At 37.8% G+C, this 19,389-nt stretch overlaps 1 protein-coding gene across 2 annotated transcripts in view; it reads right to left on the reverse strand.

The window, feature by feature from the left end:
- The window catches only part of ARHGAP20 (Rho GTPase activating protein 20), a 102,014-nt gene that overhangs the window by 40,282 nt on the left and 42,343 nt on the right, over nt 1-19,389 (reverse strand). The window contains exons 3-4 of one of the 2 annotated variants that reach the window (XM_059708022.1): nt 11,100-11,264; nt 5,659-5,808 (exon numbers count right to left, since the gene is read on the reverse strand). In XM_059708022.1, the coding sequence (XP_059564005.1) occupies nt 5,659-5,808; nt 11,100-11,264 (315 nt within the window). Of the gene's footprint in view, nt 1-5,658; nt 5,809-11,099; nt 11,265-19,389 lie in introns of those variants that run through there. The other variant, XM_059708023.1, reaches the window with a different exon arrangement.

Genomic DNA, 19,389 nt, shown 5'->3' on the forward strand with positions numbered 1-19,389 from the left:
TGCTGCTCAGAATGCTGCAGTGCTACCACTGCCTCGATTCACAATGGGGTGTGTGGTGTGGTGAGGAGAGGGCGGGGAATGGAGGTGGGTGATCAGCAAGGAGCGGGCCCTCGTGGTGGAAGGGCAGGGCCAGCGACACCATCTCCGTGTGTCATGGTGGCAGCTCCAGTCCCGACTGTGCACTCACAGTGAAAGCGCTGCTCAACCCTCCTCGGGTGTGCATAGAAAACTTAATTACTGTAATCTTTTGAGTAACATCAGTTCATTTACAACTAAATTAGTATTGATTAATAATTTTTTTGAAGTCCTAAAGTTAAACAATTTAAAGTTTATTTCTGATTGGTCTGTTATTCACTAGCTTATAAAATCTTATTTCTAAACATCTTAAAGAACTTGGAAACCCTAGTTATTTTCTTGTAACAGAAAAATATATTTAACAAATATTTGTAATTTGTTTCTAACTTTGTTGCTTAGAAATTTTCTCCATGGCCATCTCCCAGGACTGGTCATCAGGAAGTATATTACATCTTTTACCAGTGACCATGCAATTTTCATCTTTCACAATTCCTTAAGACCTTTTGATGTATTCCCCTTTTCTAAACAGCAGATTTTCGAAGTTTGTTTATATCTACTTTGAATTCATTAAGAAAAAAGTCTACGCTGAGGGTATTGAGAGGGGTGAAGGATTTAGGAGAGAGAGAGAGAGAGAGAGAGAGAGAGAGAGAGAGAGAGAGAGATGGCAAGGAGTATCGGAGTATCTCTGGATGTACTAGTAAAAGAGCAACACTAAGGACAGAAAAAGATAATGACCATAATAAATTGAAGGTCAGAAGCTTTTAATCTGTTTTGGAAACATCAGAGAAATCTCCTGTATTCTGCTTCTACCGCAATATACTGGAAACAGGAGTTCCAGTAAGGAAGAAAATTTTATTTCTTAACAGCCCAGCACAATGTGGGCTCAAGATGGGTTCTAATTTGAACTATATATAAACAGGCCTTTCTTGCATACCTGTTTGTAGACTAAGATTCATACTAGGTACTTAAGTTAAACTATTGATTTCTTTTTTAGATTTAAATATTGCCTGGGTCTTTTGAACAATGTTCCGGTTTTCCTATACATTAGGTCCTAGAATAATGTGTTTTGTTCAACATTGTTTTATTGTAACATTGATGAAAAAAAATGTGATTCCTGGCTGAGGCCTCTGTGTGTGTATTTTGTAGGCTGTTAACATATCTGTATGTAACTGATGTGTTTAAATTGTCCCAGTATGAGTGAATGTGTGGTGTGTGTGTGTGTGTGTGTGTGTGTGTGTGTGTGTGTGTGTACCTTGTGAGGGAATGTAGTCTTGTCCAGAGTTGGGTCCTGCCTTGCTCTCTGAGATGCAAAGATAGGCTCCAGCCACCTGTGACCCCCAACTGTAACAAACCAGCTAAAAAAGAATTACCTTTCTTGTTTTCATAACCTTTACAGTATGTGTAGCTCAGACTTATTTCAATACTTAATATTAGAGGTGTTTTGTGTCTGTATTTGGAAGCTTGGTGGTGTTTTTTGACCAGCACTATGCTGTAGGAACTTCCTCTTGCTTATATCTACATATTAGCCTATGGTAAATTTAGTTTTGTTATACATGGTTTTTTTAGTCAGTTTCCAAGGAGCTATCAATGATGTTAAATGAGGACTTACCATATAGTTATCTGTAAAATTAAGGTGCAGAGCCCATTTTTCTGGTTGACACAGAGCATATGTATGTGAATCAAAGTACAAGTATTGATGGAGATATGAAATTCCTTCCAGCCTTTTTTGAGATGTGCTGATCTATCCCATTTCCCAAGGTAAAGCGTGGAGAGTTCACATTTATGTTTGCTCGTCCCCCAATCTGACTTAATTAGAAATGCCCCACAGATTCTGGCAGCTCTTCATCAATCAGATATTTCAAAGCTGTTATTGTTTTGCTTCTTTACAGATATTAGAGTGACTGCTTCTTGAACTACCTGATGGCATATTAAACTGATCATGGCCTCGATTTTCTGAATATTTACCGAGATTTAGATATCATTTCTGATGTTCTTCACCTCTTCCTAAAGATCTGAGCTTCCCTCTGATATCATTTCACTTCAGGCTGAAAAACTTGCATCAACATTTTTTTTTTTGTAGTACAGTTCTGCTGGCAATGAATTCTTAATAAAAAAAATATGTTTATTTTACCTTCATTTCTGAGGGATATATTTGCTGGATATAGTATTATAGGTTGAAGTATTTTTCTTTCAACACTTTAACGATGTCATTCCACTCTCTTCTGAAAACACCATAGCTTCTGATGAAAAACCCACAGTGATGCAAATTGTTGTTTCTTCTCTGGCATTTTCAAGATTTTTCTCTTATTTTTGGTTTACAGCAGTTGTCTATAATATAACAAGGTGATGCTTTCTTCATACTCCTGTTTAGTGTCCAATAAGCTTAGTGAACCTGTACATTTTATGCCTTTCACCAAATCTCTAAGGTTTTCAAACCATTAGTTCTTTAATTATTTATTATGCCTCATTCCCTCTTTCTTCTTTTTCTGGCATTCCAATAACATGTATATTATACCTTTTGGTATTTTCCAAAAAGTCTCTGAATCATTTTTCATTAAAAAAATCTTTTTTTAACCTTATTCTTCAGATCAGACAATTTGTATTGATTTAGCTTCAAGTTTGCCCCATCCCTTTTCATTTCCACTCTGCAACTAAGGCCACACAGGATTTTAAAATTTAAGATGTTGTAGTTTTCAGTTCTAGAATTTTAATTTGGCTCTTTCTTATATTTTCTATTTCTCTACTGATATTGCTTATCTTTTCACTTATTTCAATTTGCTTTCCTTTTACCTACTGAACAGAGTTTAAGAGTTGCTTTAAAGTTCTTTTCTGATAATTCCAACATATGGAACATGTCAGGATTAGCCTTTTAACTATATTTTCCCTTTCCTTTTTCTTTGTATGTTAAGAAATTTTAGGTTGATTCTGTACATCACGATATTTTGTTTTGGAGACTGAGTTACGTCATAGTTGCCAAACAGTGCTGATGTTTCTGTTTCAACAGACAAGTAACTTGAGCAGACCCAAGCTGCAACTCTACCTCACTCACCATGGGCAGCATCCCCTCAGTTCAATTATTTTATCCTTAGCTTCAAGTTGCTTTGAGTCTGTTCCATGCAGGTGTGGTTCAGCAGTTATCTAGAGATTTGGGTAGAGTCTATACAGAAAATTTGGAGCTTAACTTCTCTGACGCTCTCCTTTTTGAGATTTCCTTCCTCACTTTTATGTGGCTGTGGCCGACCCAGACACTTGTCCTTCAGTTCTTCAGCAAAAAGACTTGGATCTCTTTGTCGGTTTAATTAACCTCCACCATGGTGTGTCTGTTGCCTGCCTCAGGCTAATGCCTTAAAAACAGGAAACTCACCCACCAGTGCTGGTGCCTCTTTCCAAGTTTCAATTCCTCACCAAAACCTGCCAACTTCTATTCACCTTGCAGACCTTCAGGTCATTGCTTGCATTTTGTTCAGTTTTCGGTTGTTCTCTGTAGGGTTATCAGCCTGTTAAGATCTCACTCTGCCACACCAGAGGCAGTACTCTCCAACACTCCCTTTTTAAACAAGTGATCTTTTAATTTTGAAATAATTTTAGTTTTTCAGAAAAGTTGTACAGATAGGACAGAAAGTCCCTATATACTAGTACCTCTCACCCACATTTGTCAAACTAAGAAACCAATAATGGTGCACTGCTATAAACTAAACTCTTGACTATTTCACCAGTTTTTCTATTAACGTCTTTTTCTATTCTAGGATCTAATCCAGGATACCACCTTGCATTTAGTGATCATGTCTCCTTAGTGTATGGCCTTAGTTTCTGTGTCTTTCCCTGTTTTCTTTTTTTAATACCTTGACAGTTTTGAGGAAGACTACTATAGGTATTTCTGGGGAACCTATAGGATATCCCTCAATTTGGGTTTGTCTGTGTTTTTCTCATGATTAGGCCATGCTTATGTGTTTTGGGGAGGAATACCACATGGGTGAGTTGTTTTTTTCATCACATTCTATCAAGGGATACATAATATTCACATGACACCGCTAGTTACACTAACCTTAATCACTTGGTCAAATTATTCTACTTTTTGAGGAATACAATGTATGTCAGTGATGGCGAACCTATGACCTGCGTGTCAGAGGTGACACGCGAACTCATTTTTTGGTTGATTTTTCTTTGTTAAATGGCATTTAAATATATAAAATACATATCAAAAATATAAGTCTTTGTTTTACTATGGTTGCAAAGATCAAAAAATTTCTATATGTGACATGGCACCAGAGTTAAGTTAGGGTTTTTCAAAATGTTGACATGCTGAGCTCAAAAGGTTCGCCATCACTGATGTACGTGGTACTTGTCTCCACATTTACTTTCTATTCTTAAAAGAAGTTTTAGGGAAATTCCTTGATTAAAGATGTCATGTAGTCCCACCCCCTCACTCGAAATTGCTTCCTTCCACCTGTAACTCCAAGGAGATTAAGCAACTGAAAATGATAATATCTAGAGAAATCATCATGGAAAAAAAGATATGGAGAAAATGATAAAAAACATGTCTCTGCCAAATAACTTCTTAAACTCTTGTGGTGGCCAACAGTGCACAACCCAATTTAATGACATGCCTTTCCTTTATTTGAAGATTAGTAGCTTGGGTTTTAGTTATCTGGCTTTTAAGATGATGCCTGAGGAGTTTGGTGGTAGTGGGGTGAGAAGAAGCAAGAAGAAAAACAGTACATGCATGTGATGAACACCAACTCCTTAAGTGTAAAACAAATGCTGGACATGCAGGTCCAGGTGTTAAAAATTTCAACTACCCGTTTTGGTGTGCCCATCCTGCACTGAAAAGTGCCAAGTTAGCATGTTAAGGATAAGAGCACAAAGGTTCTCTATTCACAATTTCGCCAACTCCATCCTAGCCAGGGAGTGAATCTTAGAAAAGTAACTTTGACTTCTTGAATCATAAATTTGCCTTTAATCGGTCACATCTCTATAGATACGAAGTCAGAACCTGATGTAAAATTCAGGCACCCATTTATATCATGACATTAATTTCATTTCAATAGTTCAAAACAATTTCTTTAGAAAATTTGGGAATATCAACCACTTATTCAAACGTAATTAGACTATTTTATAAAATTCCTTTCGGTAAAGATTTATTTCAGTGGTTTGAAAAGTCCAACTCAAAAGCACAATATGTACAACAATACTTAAACATCAGGAGAGGGAACGTTGGAGAGGGGGTCCTTGAGCTCTGATACTCTATTCCTCTCCCATGGCCCTGAAAGTGGTTCCGTAGAGACCCTTTGGAAATCTCTAATCAAACAAGATAAATGACTCCCAGAGTTCTCAATATTTACCATTACTTCTCATGTATTTTAATAAAAAGATCTTTGGGAGAAACATATGGCCTACAAGTGTCTTTATATGGGGGTATATCAAAAGATGAGTCATTGACTTCAGAATAACTTAATCCGAATAAAATATCTCCCTTTAAACATTTAGAAAAAAATTGATTAATTTTTTAATTTCTCCATCCTAGAAATTACACAGTAGGCCGTATTTCATAGTAGCTAACCCGTGTGCAAGCTGTGTTCTTACCTGAAAGTGGCCACATAGTTCACAGTGGGCCAGCCCACTACAAATGATTTCATGGCGTCGGTGTTGCCTTCCCCCACTTCATCCACACAACTTGCTGTCCACATGTCGCTTAACTTAATTTTGTTTTTTATCTTAAAGTTGTTGTTATACCTAAAAAGATAACAACCAGACAGGACTTATTATTTTGTCTCTTAAATTTTATGAGAGTTTCTGAAATTGTGATAAGAGAATAGCTTAAACGAATCAAGGAGACAAAGAATGTCTTATTCATTGTTTTTATCTTCAGTGTTTACCTACCACAGTGAATTGTTAAATGGTTGGCTACCCTCGCCCCAAAATGCCTTTGAAACATTACATGTATTAGTCCTCATGTCTGCATTTAGCCATAAACTGGCTACTTTATTTTTCTGTATGTTGAGCACTGCATTTGGGTGGAAATGCCAATTTTAAATTTACTGCTGTTATAAAAAAAAATAATTCATTTATTATTTATAATTTGCTTACTTCCAAAAATATTTGAGTACCTGAACAAAAGATTAAGATACATGTTACTTATTAAAATATTTAGAAAATTTTCACCTTAACAGAGATAGCTATACTAAAAAATATAACCTAAAATTAACTAGAGCAATTTACAATGCATTTCAATATGAGTGGTTACAAGATTTTCTAGTCTTTAGAAGCAAAGGTTATTTTAGATTTCCTTAAGGATTTGTTCATACCATTTCCTCTTACATTCTGGCTAAAATTTAAAAACTAGCCTAAAAACAGACACTACATTAAACGAGAGAGAAAAAAAAGAGGCGAGTAAGTATTATATTTATTTAAGTAGAGCTAACAGAATTAATATTTATCTCGGGGACCCAGAAGGTGATCTACTTTAAGTCGATAATGAAATTGCTTTTTGACAGTTTCTACCTAATCTCCTTGAGAACCTGATATTGATACCACTCTATCACTTGACCTAATTCACTTATTTAATGCTCATAATGGACCTAAGAATGAAATAGTTAGCAGGCACTGGGAAGGATAAAGAGAATGCCAAGGGAAAGTTGGCTACTTCTTATCATTCAGAACCACTTTTGGAAACACTAAAAGCTAAATGAAATAAAAGATACTTTATATGAAAGTATTCCTAAAACTCATCATAGACTATTTTTTTTAAATCTGATTTTACAGATGTTTTTAGAAAGAGAGAGGAAAGGAAAGGGAGAGAGAGAGAGAAACATCAATGTGAGAGAGAAATATCAATAGTTGTCTTCTGTATCCACCCAACTGGGAACTGAACCCACAACCTGGGCATGGTGCCCTGAGTGGGAATCGAACCAACAACCTGTTGGTGTATGGGATGATGTTCAACCATCTGAGCCACATTGGCCAGGGCTCCTCATGGAATAGTTAGAGCTAAAACTCTTCTGTAGGATTTATAAAATGGAAAAGGATTTTGCTAGAACTATACATGAAGGTAATCTAGATTCAAAGCCTCATTTATGCTTTCTGTAGGGTACATTTAAGTGTAATAGAAAAGTGCCTGCTAGCATAATGCCTTCCTTCTATATATCACTGCAATATTTTTACCCTATTGTTATGTATCTTTTTATTTTTTAATTAAATTCTCAATTGAAAATAAAATCTTATTTCTTTTAAAAAATACTTTTATTGATTTCAGAGAGGGAGAGAGAGACAGAAACATCAATGATGACAGAGAATCATCAACTGGCTGCCTCCTGCAAGCTCTATACGAGGGATTGCCAGCAACCCAGCATATGTTCTGACTGGGAATTGAACCATGAACTCCTGGTTCATACATCAATGCTCAACCACTGAGCCATGCCAGCCGAGCTACAATCTTATTTCTTGATGGCAACTATTTAGGTAATATAAAACTGAAACTACAAATCTTTTGGAGGGGAATGTTTTCATGCATTCTGTGTTTTCTAATGCAGGTCTTGTTTTATATTAGACTAGAGGCCCAGTGCACAAATTCGTGCAGCAGTGAGGTCCCTCAGCCTGGCCAGTGAGATCGGGCCAAAACCGGCTCTCTACTATCGCCCGAGGGGTCCCAGATTGTGAGAGGGTGCAGGCCAGGCCGAGGGACACCACCAGTGCACAATAGGGGCCGTGGAGAGATGTGGGAGGTTGGCCAGCTAGGGAGGGACTGCAGGAGAGCTCCAGGGCTTGTCTGCCCGTCTTGCTCAGTCCCGATTGGTGGGACCCCAGCAGCAAGCTAACCTACCAATTGGAGCGTCTGCTCCCTGGTGGTCAGTGCACGTCACAGTGACTGGTCCACTTGTCAATTGTCTGCTGCCTGGTGGTCATGCATGTCATAGCAAGTGGTTAAGCGGCCTTAGCATGTCATTAGCATATTACGCTTTGATTGGCTGAATGGCTGACCAGTCGACCGGACACTTAGCATATTAGGCTTTTATTATACAGGATAGTTCAGATACCATGTGGGAACTGCCACATCTATTACCTAAAAAAGAGTTACTCCAACAATTCTTTCCCTAGATCAATAAGATTCCAAGATTATCCATTTCCTGATATAAAACAAGGAGGTATCTAGAGGTAGAAAGAATTATTTCCATCCTAATGGCTAATATTATTAAAAACTTATTATGTGCCAGTCATTATTATAAATACTTTACATATAGTATTTAGTTTAATCCTCAAACATTTTACAGATAAAAAATGGGAGTCATGGCCCTAGCCAGTTTTGCTCAGTGGATAGAGCGTCAGCCTGCTGACCGAAGGGTCCTGGGTTCAATTCCAGTCAAGGGCACGTACTTTGGTTGCAGGTTCCTCCCCGGCCTAGGCCATGGTCGGGCATGTGCAGGAGGTAATCAATCCATGTGTTTCTATCACATCAATATTTCTCTCTGTCTTTCCTTCTCTCTTCCACTCTCTCTAAAAATCAATGGAAAAATATCCTCAAGCGAGGAATAAAAGAAAGAAAGAAAGAAAAAAGAAACGGAGTTGTGGACAGATTAAAACACTTGCCAAAATTTCCAACAGCTTAATTAGCAGAGCCGGAGTCTGAGCAGTGTGGACTCCTGGCTTTTTTTTTTTAATATATTTTATTGATTTTTTACAGAGAGGAAGGGAGAGGGATAGAGAGTTAGAAACATCGATGAGAGAGAAACATTGATCAGCTGCCTCCTGCACACCCCCTACTGGGGATGTGCCCGCAACCAAGGTACATGCCCTTGGCCGGAATCGAACCTGGGACCCTTGAGTCTGCAGGCTGACGCTCTATCCACTGAGCCAAACCAGTTAGGGCGATTCCTGGCTTTATTTACGCTGCTAAACGCTATGCAAATATCAAAAGCCCTGGATGGGAGTATATTTCTGAGAAGCTTCCTTCAGCTTCTCTATCTTCAGTCTTTTTTTTTTTTTAAAAAAATATATTTTTTATTGATTTCTTTTTAGAGAGAAAGGAAGGGGGAGGAATAGAAAAATTGATGAGAGAGAATTATCACTGATCGGCTGCCTCCTGCATGCCTCCAACAGGGGATTGAGCCCGCCACCTGGGCATGTGCCCTAACTGGGGATCAAACCAGTGGCTTCTTGGTTCCTGGCTCAATGCTCAGCTGCTGAACTACACCAGCTGGGTTCTATCTTCAGTCTCACTCTTTCATCTGTTCGGACCTACATGTTCTCTCTACCTCAGGGGTCTTGGGTTTATTCCCCGCGCCAAATTAACTTACTCGCACTTTTTAATATCCCCAATGAAAGTAAAAAGTACTTGAAATAATCTTTCATGAACTGAATCTCTTAAACACAGCATTAAATCAATTGATATAGGTTTTGTCATCTCATAAAAACATTTAAATGGATATAAACAGTTTTCTCCAAAGCAGTATGTAGAAAAAAATGACATACACCTTATGTGAGAAGTAGATGACAGGCACAGATTTTGCCAATATGTCTAAAAATAGCAATTTTCTCGTGGGGAAAGAAACTGTCTTTATGTGACAGGTTTTTTAGCAAAACATTATATAAGTTACATAAAACCACTTGCATGCTAGCAATAATCAGAACAATGATTTCAGGTAAGAAAACAAAAGACTTCTACTCTAAATATTGTCATAATTGTCGAGAAAAAAATCCAAACACATAGAATATGTCTGTATCCCCCATTGAAGTGCCATTTCCCCAGATAGAGACCTCATTGCCTCTCCTCCAACGACTACAATAACCTCCTGTCTAGCCTCTGCTTCTCCCTGTGCCTGTTCTCTAGTCCACCGTGAACTATCACAGCCAGAACAATATTTTAGAACTAGGAACCACATCATGCTACTACCCTAAACCTTCTGGTATAAAATACAAACTCTGCATCATAGCCTTTGTGGTACCTTAGCCTCCAAGATGGCCCCCCAGTGAGCTATGTTTCCTGATATTCACAGCCTGGAGTAGTTCCCTTCCACACTGTGCCCACAGTGTCTGTGTGGCCCATGGAATACATCAGGTATGCCATTTCCAAAGTCAGCACATTTGCCTACTCTTGTCCTCACTCTCTTGGATATTTCACTCCATGGAAGCAATACCATGTTATGAGCAGCTCTATGGAGACCCAGATGAACAACTACAGCCTCAGGCCGATAGCAGCGAGGAACTGAGGCCTGCCAGCATTCACATGAGTGAGCCCGGAAGTGGACTCTCTAGCTCCAGTCGAATTTTGAGATGATTGTAAACCCTGGCTGACAGCTTGACTGCAACCTCATGAGACCCCCTGAACTAGAACCACAGCCAAACCACTCCCAGATTCCTGACTCAGAGAAACTGTATGAGATGTTTGTAGTTACCTACTGTTATATCTTGGGGTAATTTGTTAATGGCAATAGATAACTAATACAGCCTGCAGAGGTCCTGATAGCCTGATCCTTGTCTATTTCTCCAATCTCAGTTCAGATGACTCTCCTCCTGCCCACCGTGCTCCAGTTACACACAGAGCCCAAGCTTCCCCCTGACCTCTGTACCTGGCATTCCTTCTTCCTAGACTGCTCATCCTCCTAATATCTGAATGGCTGTTTCTTCTCATCCGTCAATGATTCCCTCCACCCCGAGTACACCTACCTAACATGTATCCCATTTTTACTTCATGTAGCACCCTATTCATAGCACTAACCACAATCTGTAACTACTGCCCTCCCACAACCATTAGAATGAATGTGCCAAAAAAGCAGGGACCATACCCATAATATTTTTCATGGTGTTTTTCATGTTTATGCAGAGAGGGGGACTTAAATGAATACTTGCTGAGTGAATAAACAGTTGAAATGTTATTTTGCAAAAACAAAGCAAACATAAAACTCCCTTCAGATATTAGCTACAGTAATGGAACCCAGACATTCTTACAGTGAGCTCTGACCAGAAAGGTTTCTTTTTTGGTGGAAGTGCAATTTTATAATGATAACTGGGAGAGTGTAGGGTATACTCACTTGCTTTTGGCCACAACAAACAGATCACTGAACAGGAAAAGATGTCGCTCCTGCCTTTGTAGGCCTCGTTTGAGTTCTACTCGGCCATCAATTAGCAGAGTCCTATTGGAGCACATAGATGATGACAGAAATGCACCCGTGTCCATGTTGGCAGAAGGACTTTCCCTGCAACAGCGAACACCACAGACCTTAGTCAAATGATCACACATAGGGCTGACTGTCTATCAAATTATAGTTTACAGTTGGTCAAGAAATACAAAGTCTATAAATTTTTTATTGCGATGGCATAGTTTCCCAACTGGTCTCCCAGTCTATCTCCACACAGTAGTCTTTAACATTTCATTGTGCAATGTTTGAAACATAAAGCAAAGTTGAAGTTTTATAATAAACACAGGTACACCCCAAATTACATTCTATGCTTGCTTTAACATAACTATCGAACTATCTGTTTCTTCTGTCTACTCATTAATCCATTTTATTTTTGGCATTTTGGTGTAAACTGCATACAGCAGTACATTTCCCTTTAAATACTTCAGCATACATATCATTAACTAGAGTTGAATATTTGTAATGAAAAAATTATATTATATTATATTATATTATATTATATTATATTATATTATATTATATTATTAACCAATGTTAACTCAATAAATTTTATTAAAATAAAAATAAAGTAAAATGTACATGAAACCTTGAACAAAATGTATGCACAATGAATGCGCAAGTCTCAGGCATATATTCACTGAGTTTGGATAAATGTATTCACCTGTATAATTTAAATCCTCATCAAGATGGAGAACATTATTACTTCTCCAAACAATTTCCTCTTCTCCCTTCTCAGTTACTATATAGATTAGCTGAAGATGGCATCTATGTACTGGTTCCTGGGTGGTTTATTTCTTTACTGCAGACTGAAACCCATTAGCTAAAAAGTCTGCTGGAACCACACTCAAATTTTCATACACCCAATTATTTTTAAAACTAGCCCAAACAAACCGATTTTTAGCCATGTATAGCTTGCCTGCTTTGCATCCTCCACAAAACTATGCCCGACATTTACTATCCATTGCCGAGATACAGCCTTGTGGTGGTAAGCTGCCACATCACTACCACCCTTTGGAGCTCTGTGACCCAGAGACTCCAGAACTTGCTACTGAGCAACTCCATCTCGACGTGTGCTCTCCAGAGGCCCCTCTTCAATCTCCATCACCTCAGGGACTCCCTGCCCTCCTCCCCTTCCAGATGGTGGCCCTTTGCCACAAACCTCTAGATAGTCTCATGCTGTGAGGGACTTCCTTTCTCATGCAACCTGTCCAATGGGCATATCCTTTTCCTTGATCAGCCCTCAAACCCCTCAAATTCCTTACAAAAGTCAATCCCTATGCTATCACCCTCAAGGCCACCACTATTGTGATTTCCCCTCCCCCCACTGAAGGCTAGTTTTGCCTCTTTTGGAATTTCATATAAAAGGAATCATAGAATTTGTCAGGCTCTCCATCAAATATAGGGTGTAAGAGGCCACGTCCTTCCATCCCAAGTGCCTGGTTCACAATCAGCCACAGTAAACGGGGCTTAGTGAGGCTGGCTTAGTTCTGTTTCTGGGTTTGAACAGTATGGGCCACAGTGTCTGACCTCCCGTGGGTATGCTAAAAGACTGAGGACCATACGCTGTCCTGAAAACTCTCCGAGGGAATGCCTGGTCAGCCATCCTTTCCTGTGATATAGGTGTTCGTGACGTGTGGTCTCCTCCAAGGAGCATCAGCATCAACATCTTAAAAATGCAAATTCTGTGGCCCACCTCAAACTTCCTGAATCAGAAACGCTGGAGGGCTGGCTCATCATTCTGTATTTTAACAAGCCATTTAGATGATTCTAATGCTCATTGAAGTTTGAGAACTACTTTTGACTGCATAACCTTCTCATTCTAACATTCTAAAATTTTACAACTGTGCATTAAAATACTAGTATAAGTAGCATATATTTCTACTTCAGATAAGTTGAACTTCTCAGAGTTGTTCCATCATTCCCTGTGTTTTTGGAGCTATAGCCACCTCTCCTAATATGTAAATTCCATTATGCTCATTAATGACTAGTTGAGTACATGCTATGTATAATTTAAAGAGATGTATAAGTGAATAACAAGGCAAGTAAATCAATCAATTAAAAAAAAAAGGGAAAGGGAATGTCTATGTTTGATAGTATGGATGGGAACTAAGCATAGAGAAAAGGCCCATATTCACCATCACAGAGAAAAATCCTTTCTATTTCAAATTCTTTTGCTGTGGGGGAGCAGGAGGAGGCATAATGGTATCTTTTATCATGAAGTGATTTCAAATTTATAGAAAATAGGAATGAAATTTCACTTGTTCTTGTGCAAACTGAGTAAGAACAAGGCTATCAAATAATGAATAGATGAAGGAATGGCCAACATAGCATTTTACATAGCTTTAGTTTTGAATTGCCTGTCAGGGGAAAAATCATCTTTTGCATTTTGATTTTAGGTGTCCAATAAGTAACTGCTTTTTTATTATAATGATAAAGCATTAGCTAGCAGTACAGTTGAAACCAGGGATCCTCAAATTATTACTCAAAGGGCCTGATAGTAAATATTTTAGGCTTCACGGGTCATATGGTCTCTGTTGTCAATTTGAACTGCTGTTGTAACACAAAATCAGCCATTGACAATGCCTAACTGTATAGGTGTGGCTGTGACCGAGTAACACTTCAATTAAAAAAACAGGCAGCCTGTATGGGCCATGGGTACCCAAGGCATTTAAATGCTTGTAGATAATGGTGAATCTGGAACAATTAGTGAATTTTTTTTTTTTTGGCTTGGGGTTAGCATAGATCAAAGGTTAATTAGGCTATTTTAAAATGGTTTACATTTTAAAGCACTTCCAAAGAATTTTTATATATACTAACTCATTTTCCATCTCATAATAATACTTTCAAATAAGTAGAGTTGGTGGTGGTGGTGGTGGTGGCAGCAGAGAATCCCCTATGAGTTTAAAATATGTTTCTCTTTCAGTGTGGATTCATTAACATACATTTTAAAGAGCTACATATAATAATGATGAGATACCTCACAACTTAAGCAACCTAAGCATTGGTTTAAAATGCCTCACCACTCATGCAGTAGAATTTACTTGAGTAAAAATAAACATGTCCGTACCCACATAATTTAAAAAGAAAAACATTCTTTTGTAGGAGAAAACAAAAACACAAATAACCTTTGTGCTTTTTAAAACTACAATCTTAATCAGTGTTTGCTACTTACAAATGTATTTCTCAATTATGTGACTCTGATGTGTTTGTTTTTATTCTGAGTGCAATGTAGATGTGTTTATTTTAGTGTCTTAGGGTATGGAAATGGGGAGGAGGGTAAGAGTATAACCTTCTATTTAGCCTCTCAGTATAACCTGACTAGGATTTACAAGTTATAATGAACAGAGCACTAAAATGAGCTAACAAATACAAGCAGTCTAAGAATTAACCTGTGGGCTTCTTTTGTGTTAACATTACATTTTAAAATAGTTTTGTGAAGCTATTTCTGAAAGGCAAAAGGGTGTCTTAGGACCTTGATCGTTTTTAATTAAAACTAGATAATAGTTCTTATAAAACTTGCCCACAGTAATATCTCTTCATAGTTTTTACTCAGGCTTATCCTAAAAGCAAGTCCATGTTTAGGTACAGTTTTAGAGGTGGTGTTGCTTCATCTTAAATCACAGAAGAAACTAAAATATAGAATAGAATACTTCTTGGAAATGTCCATGTTTACACGTGGAAATCAATGAATGATTACAATGACAAGTAGTAGATAAGACCTGCTCACTCCAAATGCCATCTCTTCCATGAAATTTTTCTCTCAGTTGAATCCTTTTTAAAAAAACACACAAAACTTCACCCGAGGATATGTTTTTATTGATTTTAGAGAGAGAGGAAGGGAGAGAAAAACATCGATGTGAGAGAAACATTGATAAGTTGCTTCCTGCAAGCGCCTTGACTGGGGACCAAAGAATCCACAACCTAGGTATGTGCCCTGACCAGGAATTGAACTTGCAACCTTTAGGTTGTATGGGATGATGCTCCAACCAACTGAGCCACTCAGCTTGGGCTCAGTTGAATCTTTGCTCCTTATGTCCTACTTTGAAGCTCTTAAATATTCTCACTAAACATATATTAAATGTATGATCACCATGCAATTAATTATTTGTAATAGTGATCAAGGGATGCCTTTGCTGGGTGTCTGCCATGTAGTCCTTAGTCTCAAGGAATTAGTTAGCAATGAGATATGGGGATCAGACAAGCAAGCACAGTGATAAACCAGTGAAGCAAGTGATAAAAGACATGCAGAGTACTAGGGGCACAGAGAAGAGCAAAACAAGGAGCCCCTATCTGAGACTAGACTGGCTAGGAAAGATTCTTGAAGGAACCTGAGTCTTAAAGGATGGACAGATCAAGGAAGGCTGAGAGCAGTCTAAGTGGACAAATATGTGTGGTGTGCTTCGGTTACTGTGGGAAGCTGAAGGCTGAGTGGCAGGGCCTGGGGAAGGGCAGCAGCAGATGGGTGTTTTTCCTAACACATTCAGTTTTTATGGGAAAGCACGGTGTTTTGTAACACTCTGAAGAAAAGAGGAAGGCAAGCTTAGAGGAAGGAAGACCTTTAGGAATTTATTGCAGTAATCTTAGGCAAGAAATGTCATGGAACTGAGTTGGCAGTGAGAAGAGGAGAGAAGACACAGAAAAAACATATTTGAGAGATACTAAAACATAGATAAAATTTGCAAATTGATCAGTTGTGGAGGTTTTGATGAAGATAGAATTGACTATGGGTGTCTTAGAAAAAGAATACAGAATTATTACCTAACCTCTTAAAGTTTACTCATTTATTTTTCATCCAACAAATGCTTCCTGAGTATCTATCTCTATCTCTATCTCTATCTCTATCTCTATCTCTATCTCTATCTCTATCTCTATCTCTATCTAGCTATATATAGATATATATGTATATATATCTATATCTATATAGACATATCTATATAGCTAGATATAGATATATATCTATATCTATATATCTATATCTATCTCTATATATGTGTGTGTTGGCTAGACTTCGTGATCAATGGTGACGATATGGGGTAAATAACTTAGAGTTACCCTCTCCTCTTGTGGAATTTTGATTCTAGTTTCAATATTAGCTATCTATTTGATATCACCTGTCATTGCTGCTTAGTTCAATTTGTAGCAGAGATTGAAAACTACAGCCCACAGTCATATTTTATGGAGCTCACACAGAGGATTTGATTTCAAATGTCTGATGCACCACATTCCCTTTCTTGCCAATTCTTTCCTTTGTTTACCGCACCTCTCAGGGACTTGAACGCATTTAAGTCTGTGATTCTTGCCCTAATATTACTTAAAAAACAGTGAAACAGTGCAGAGGTCTTTTATTTTTTTTTAACACGTATCACGCCATGGATTCATAGGGAATGAGTTCCAGCAGCTCAGGCTCCTTTCCACTGGTTCTCACAGAGTGCGCTTCTCTGGGTGGAGTCGGTGGGTACTTCAATTAAACCCAGGTTTCTCTTTGGCTTCCTTCTTTTGCTGATCATTTTTCTTCACACCTTCAGGTAGCTATCTTGGTTCTTAGAGTGCTTAATATGCTCAACATGTACTTTAATTCTCTTGGCAAGAATCTTGCCCTTAACTTGTTTGTTTACAACAATGCCCACCACATGCTGGGCTATGTAGGCTCCTCCAGTTTGGCCATGGTAACATTTGTGGGGCATTCCTTTTGAGCAGCGCCTGTTCCCTTGATGTCTACATGATCACATTTTTTGTAGATGCACATGTATGTGGCCAAAAGAACAACTGCACGTTTGATAAAGGCCTAGAGCAGTGATGGCAAACTTATGACACGCGTGTCAGAGGTGACACGCGAACTCATTCTTTTGGTTGACTTTTCTTTGTTAAATGGCATTTAAATATATAAAATAAATATCAAAAATGTAAGTCTTTATTTTACTATGGTTGCAAATATCAAAAAATTTCTATATGTGACAGGGCACCAGAGTTAAGTTAGGGTTTTTCAAAATGCTGACACGCCGAGCTCAAAAGGTTCGCCATCACTGTCATAACTTCTACTATAGTTTGCAATGAACTCCTAACTGGACTCTCTACTTCCTTTCTCTGTCTTGTTCAATCTATGCTACTCACTTCTCACTTCTTTCAAATTAATTGTTCTGATGCATATTATCAATGATCATGGCATATGCACTGTCTAAAGCAGCGGTTCTCAACCATTTGGCGGTCGAACGACACTTTCACAGGGGTCGCCTAAGGCCATCCTGCATATCAGATATTTACATTACGATTCATAACAGTATCAACATTACAATTATGAAGTAGCAATGAAAATAATTTTATGGTTGGGTCACAACATGAGGAACTGTATTTAAAGGGCCAGAAGGTTGAGAACCACTGGTAAAGAGTAAGCTCAACTCATTAATCTAGCATTCAAGATCTAGCTTGTGCCTTACCCTACCTGGTTATGATGACATGTCAGGTTAGAACTCTATATTACTTGTATAAATGTAACCCTAGTGAGTCTTAGAGAATAAATTAGTTCAGAAGTAATTTAGAACAAAAAGAGATGACTACTGACATGAAGCTAAAAAACACACACTATCCAACATCAAAATTCTATCTTATTCAGCAATAAAAATTTGTCCATTAGATATTTATATCTGAAACATCTCAACATTCAAAGCACATTTTAAGGAACTCTAGTCTAAAGCAATTTCTGTCTTATTGATGGGGTGAAAATGTACTATTACATTTCTATAGCCATCATCTAAATAAAATCACATTCAAATGATCAAAGAAAACTCTATATAGAGATTATAACATGATGTGGTTGTATGCAATATGTACTATTATTTCTACTTCCAAATTAGCATCAATGATTAAATGATGCATCATGTAGCTCATATTAAACAGTCCAAATTCTGACTTGCTATTATAGAATAGAGCCTAGTGATCATGTTAATACCAGGATCAAAATGAACTAAGCTAGGCTAAGGACTTATCAGTTATTGAATGAATGACTGGACAAATAAACAGGGCCTTAAAGCAAGAAAAATACAAAGGAGAACCTTTAAATTATAACCAAAATGCTAATTGGAATAGGCAGTATATGCGACATAATGAGAACAACAATCTCATATCTATGATGCTAATATTTAAAGAGCAAGGAAAACAAACCATTAAATAAGCAAAGACAGAATAGCAATATGGAAGGAGAGTGTGAAGGATAGAGGACACTAATAAATAGCTACACTAACAGACCAAGATCCATACACAGAGATATTGTTTCCAAGGAAGGGAGTAAACTATATACCTTTTTAACAGCCTTGACATACAAGTTTCTCAACAATAGCTTTTAGGAATTCACTTAATAAAAAGCACTTGACAGGACATTATAAGAAAGGAAAGAACATGATCTTATGACTATTGACTTTGAGTACTTCAATTTAGTCACTTGTGTGGACTTTAAAATACTGGACATCTTGCCCTAACCAGTTTGGCTCAGTGGATAGAGCGTCAGCCTGCAGACTCAAGGGTCCCAGGTTCGATTCTGGTCAAGGGCATGTACCTTGGCTGGGGGCACATCCCCAGTAGGGAGTGTGCAGGAGGCAGCTGAATCGATGTTTCTCTCTCATTGATGTTTCTAACTTTCTATCCCTCTTCCTTCCTCTCTGTAAAAAAATAAAAAAAATATATTTAAAAAAATACTGGACATCTTAATTCTCAATTAAGTAAATTGGTTTGAGTCATCTTCTTGAATCAAATAAGATTGCCAAACATACTTATGCTACTCAAGAAAATTTATATGTGTAGTGATTACAATGTGATATGGTAATACATTTGTCTGAATATGTTTATTTATTCAATAAAGAACCAAGTCTTCTTTGAAAGGATAAACAAGATTGACAAACCTCTAGCCAGACTCACCAAGAAGCAGAGAGAGAGGACCCAAATAAATAAAATCAGAAACGATAGAGGCGAAATAACAACAGACCCCACAGAAATACAAATGATTGTTAAAAAATACTATGGACAGCTCTACTCCAACAAACTAGACAACATGGAGGAAATGGACAAATTCCTAGAAAAATACAACATTCCAAAACTCAATCAGGAAGAATCTAAAAATCTCAACAGGCCAATAACTATGGAAGAAATTGAAGCAGTCATCAAAAAGCTTCCATCAAACAAAAGCCCAGGA

This window comes from Myotis daubentonii, chromosome 9, assembly GCF_963259705.1.
Source record: "Myotis daubentonii chromosome 9, mMyoDau2.1, whole genome shotgun sequence".
NCBI lineage: Eukaryota > Metazoa > Chordata > Mammalia > Chiroptera > Vespertilionidae > Myotis > Myotis daubentonii.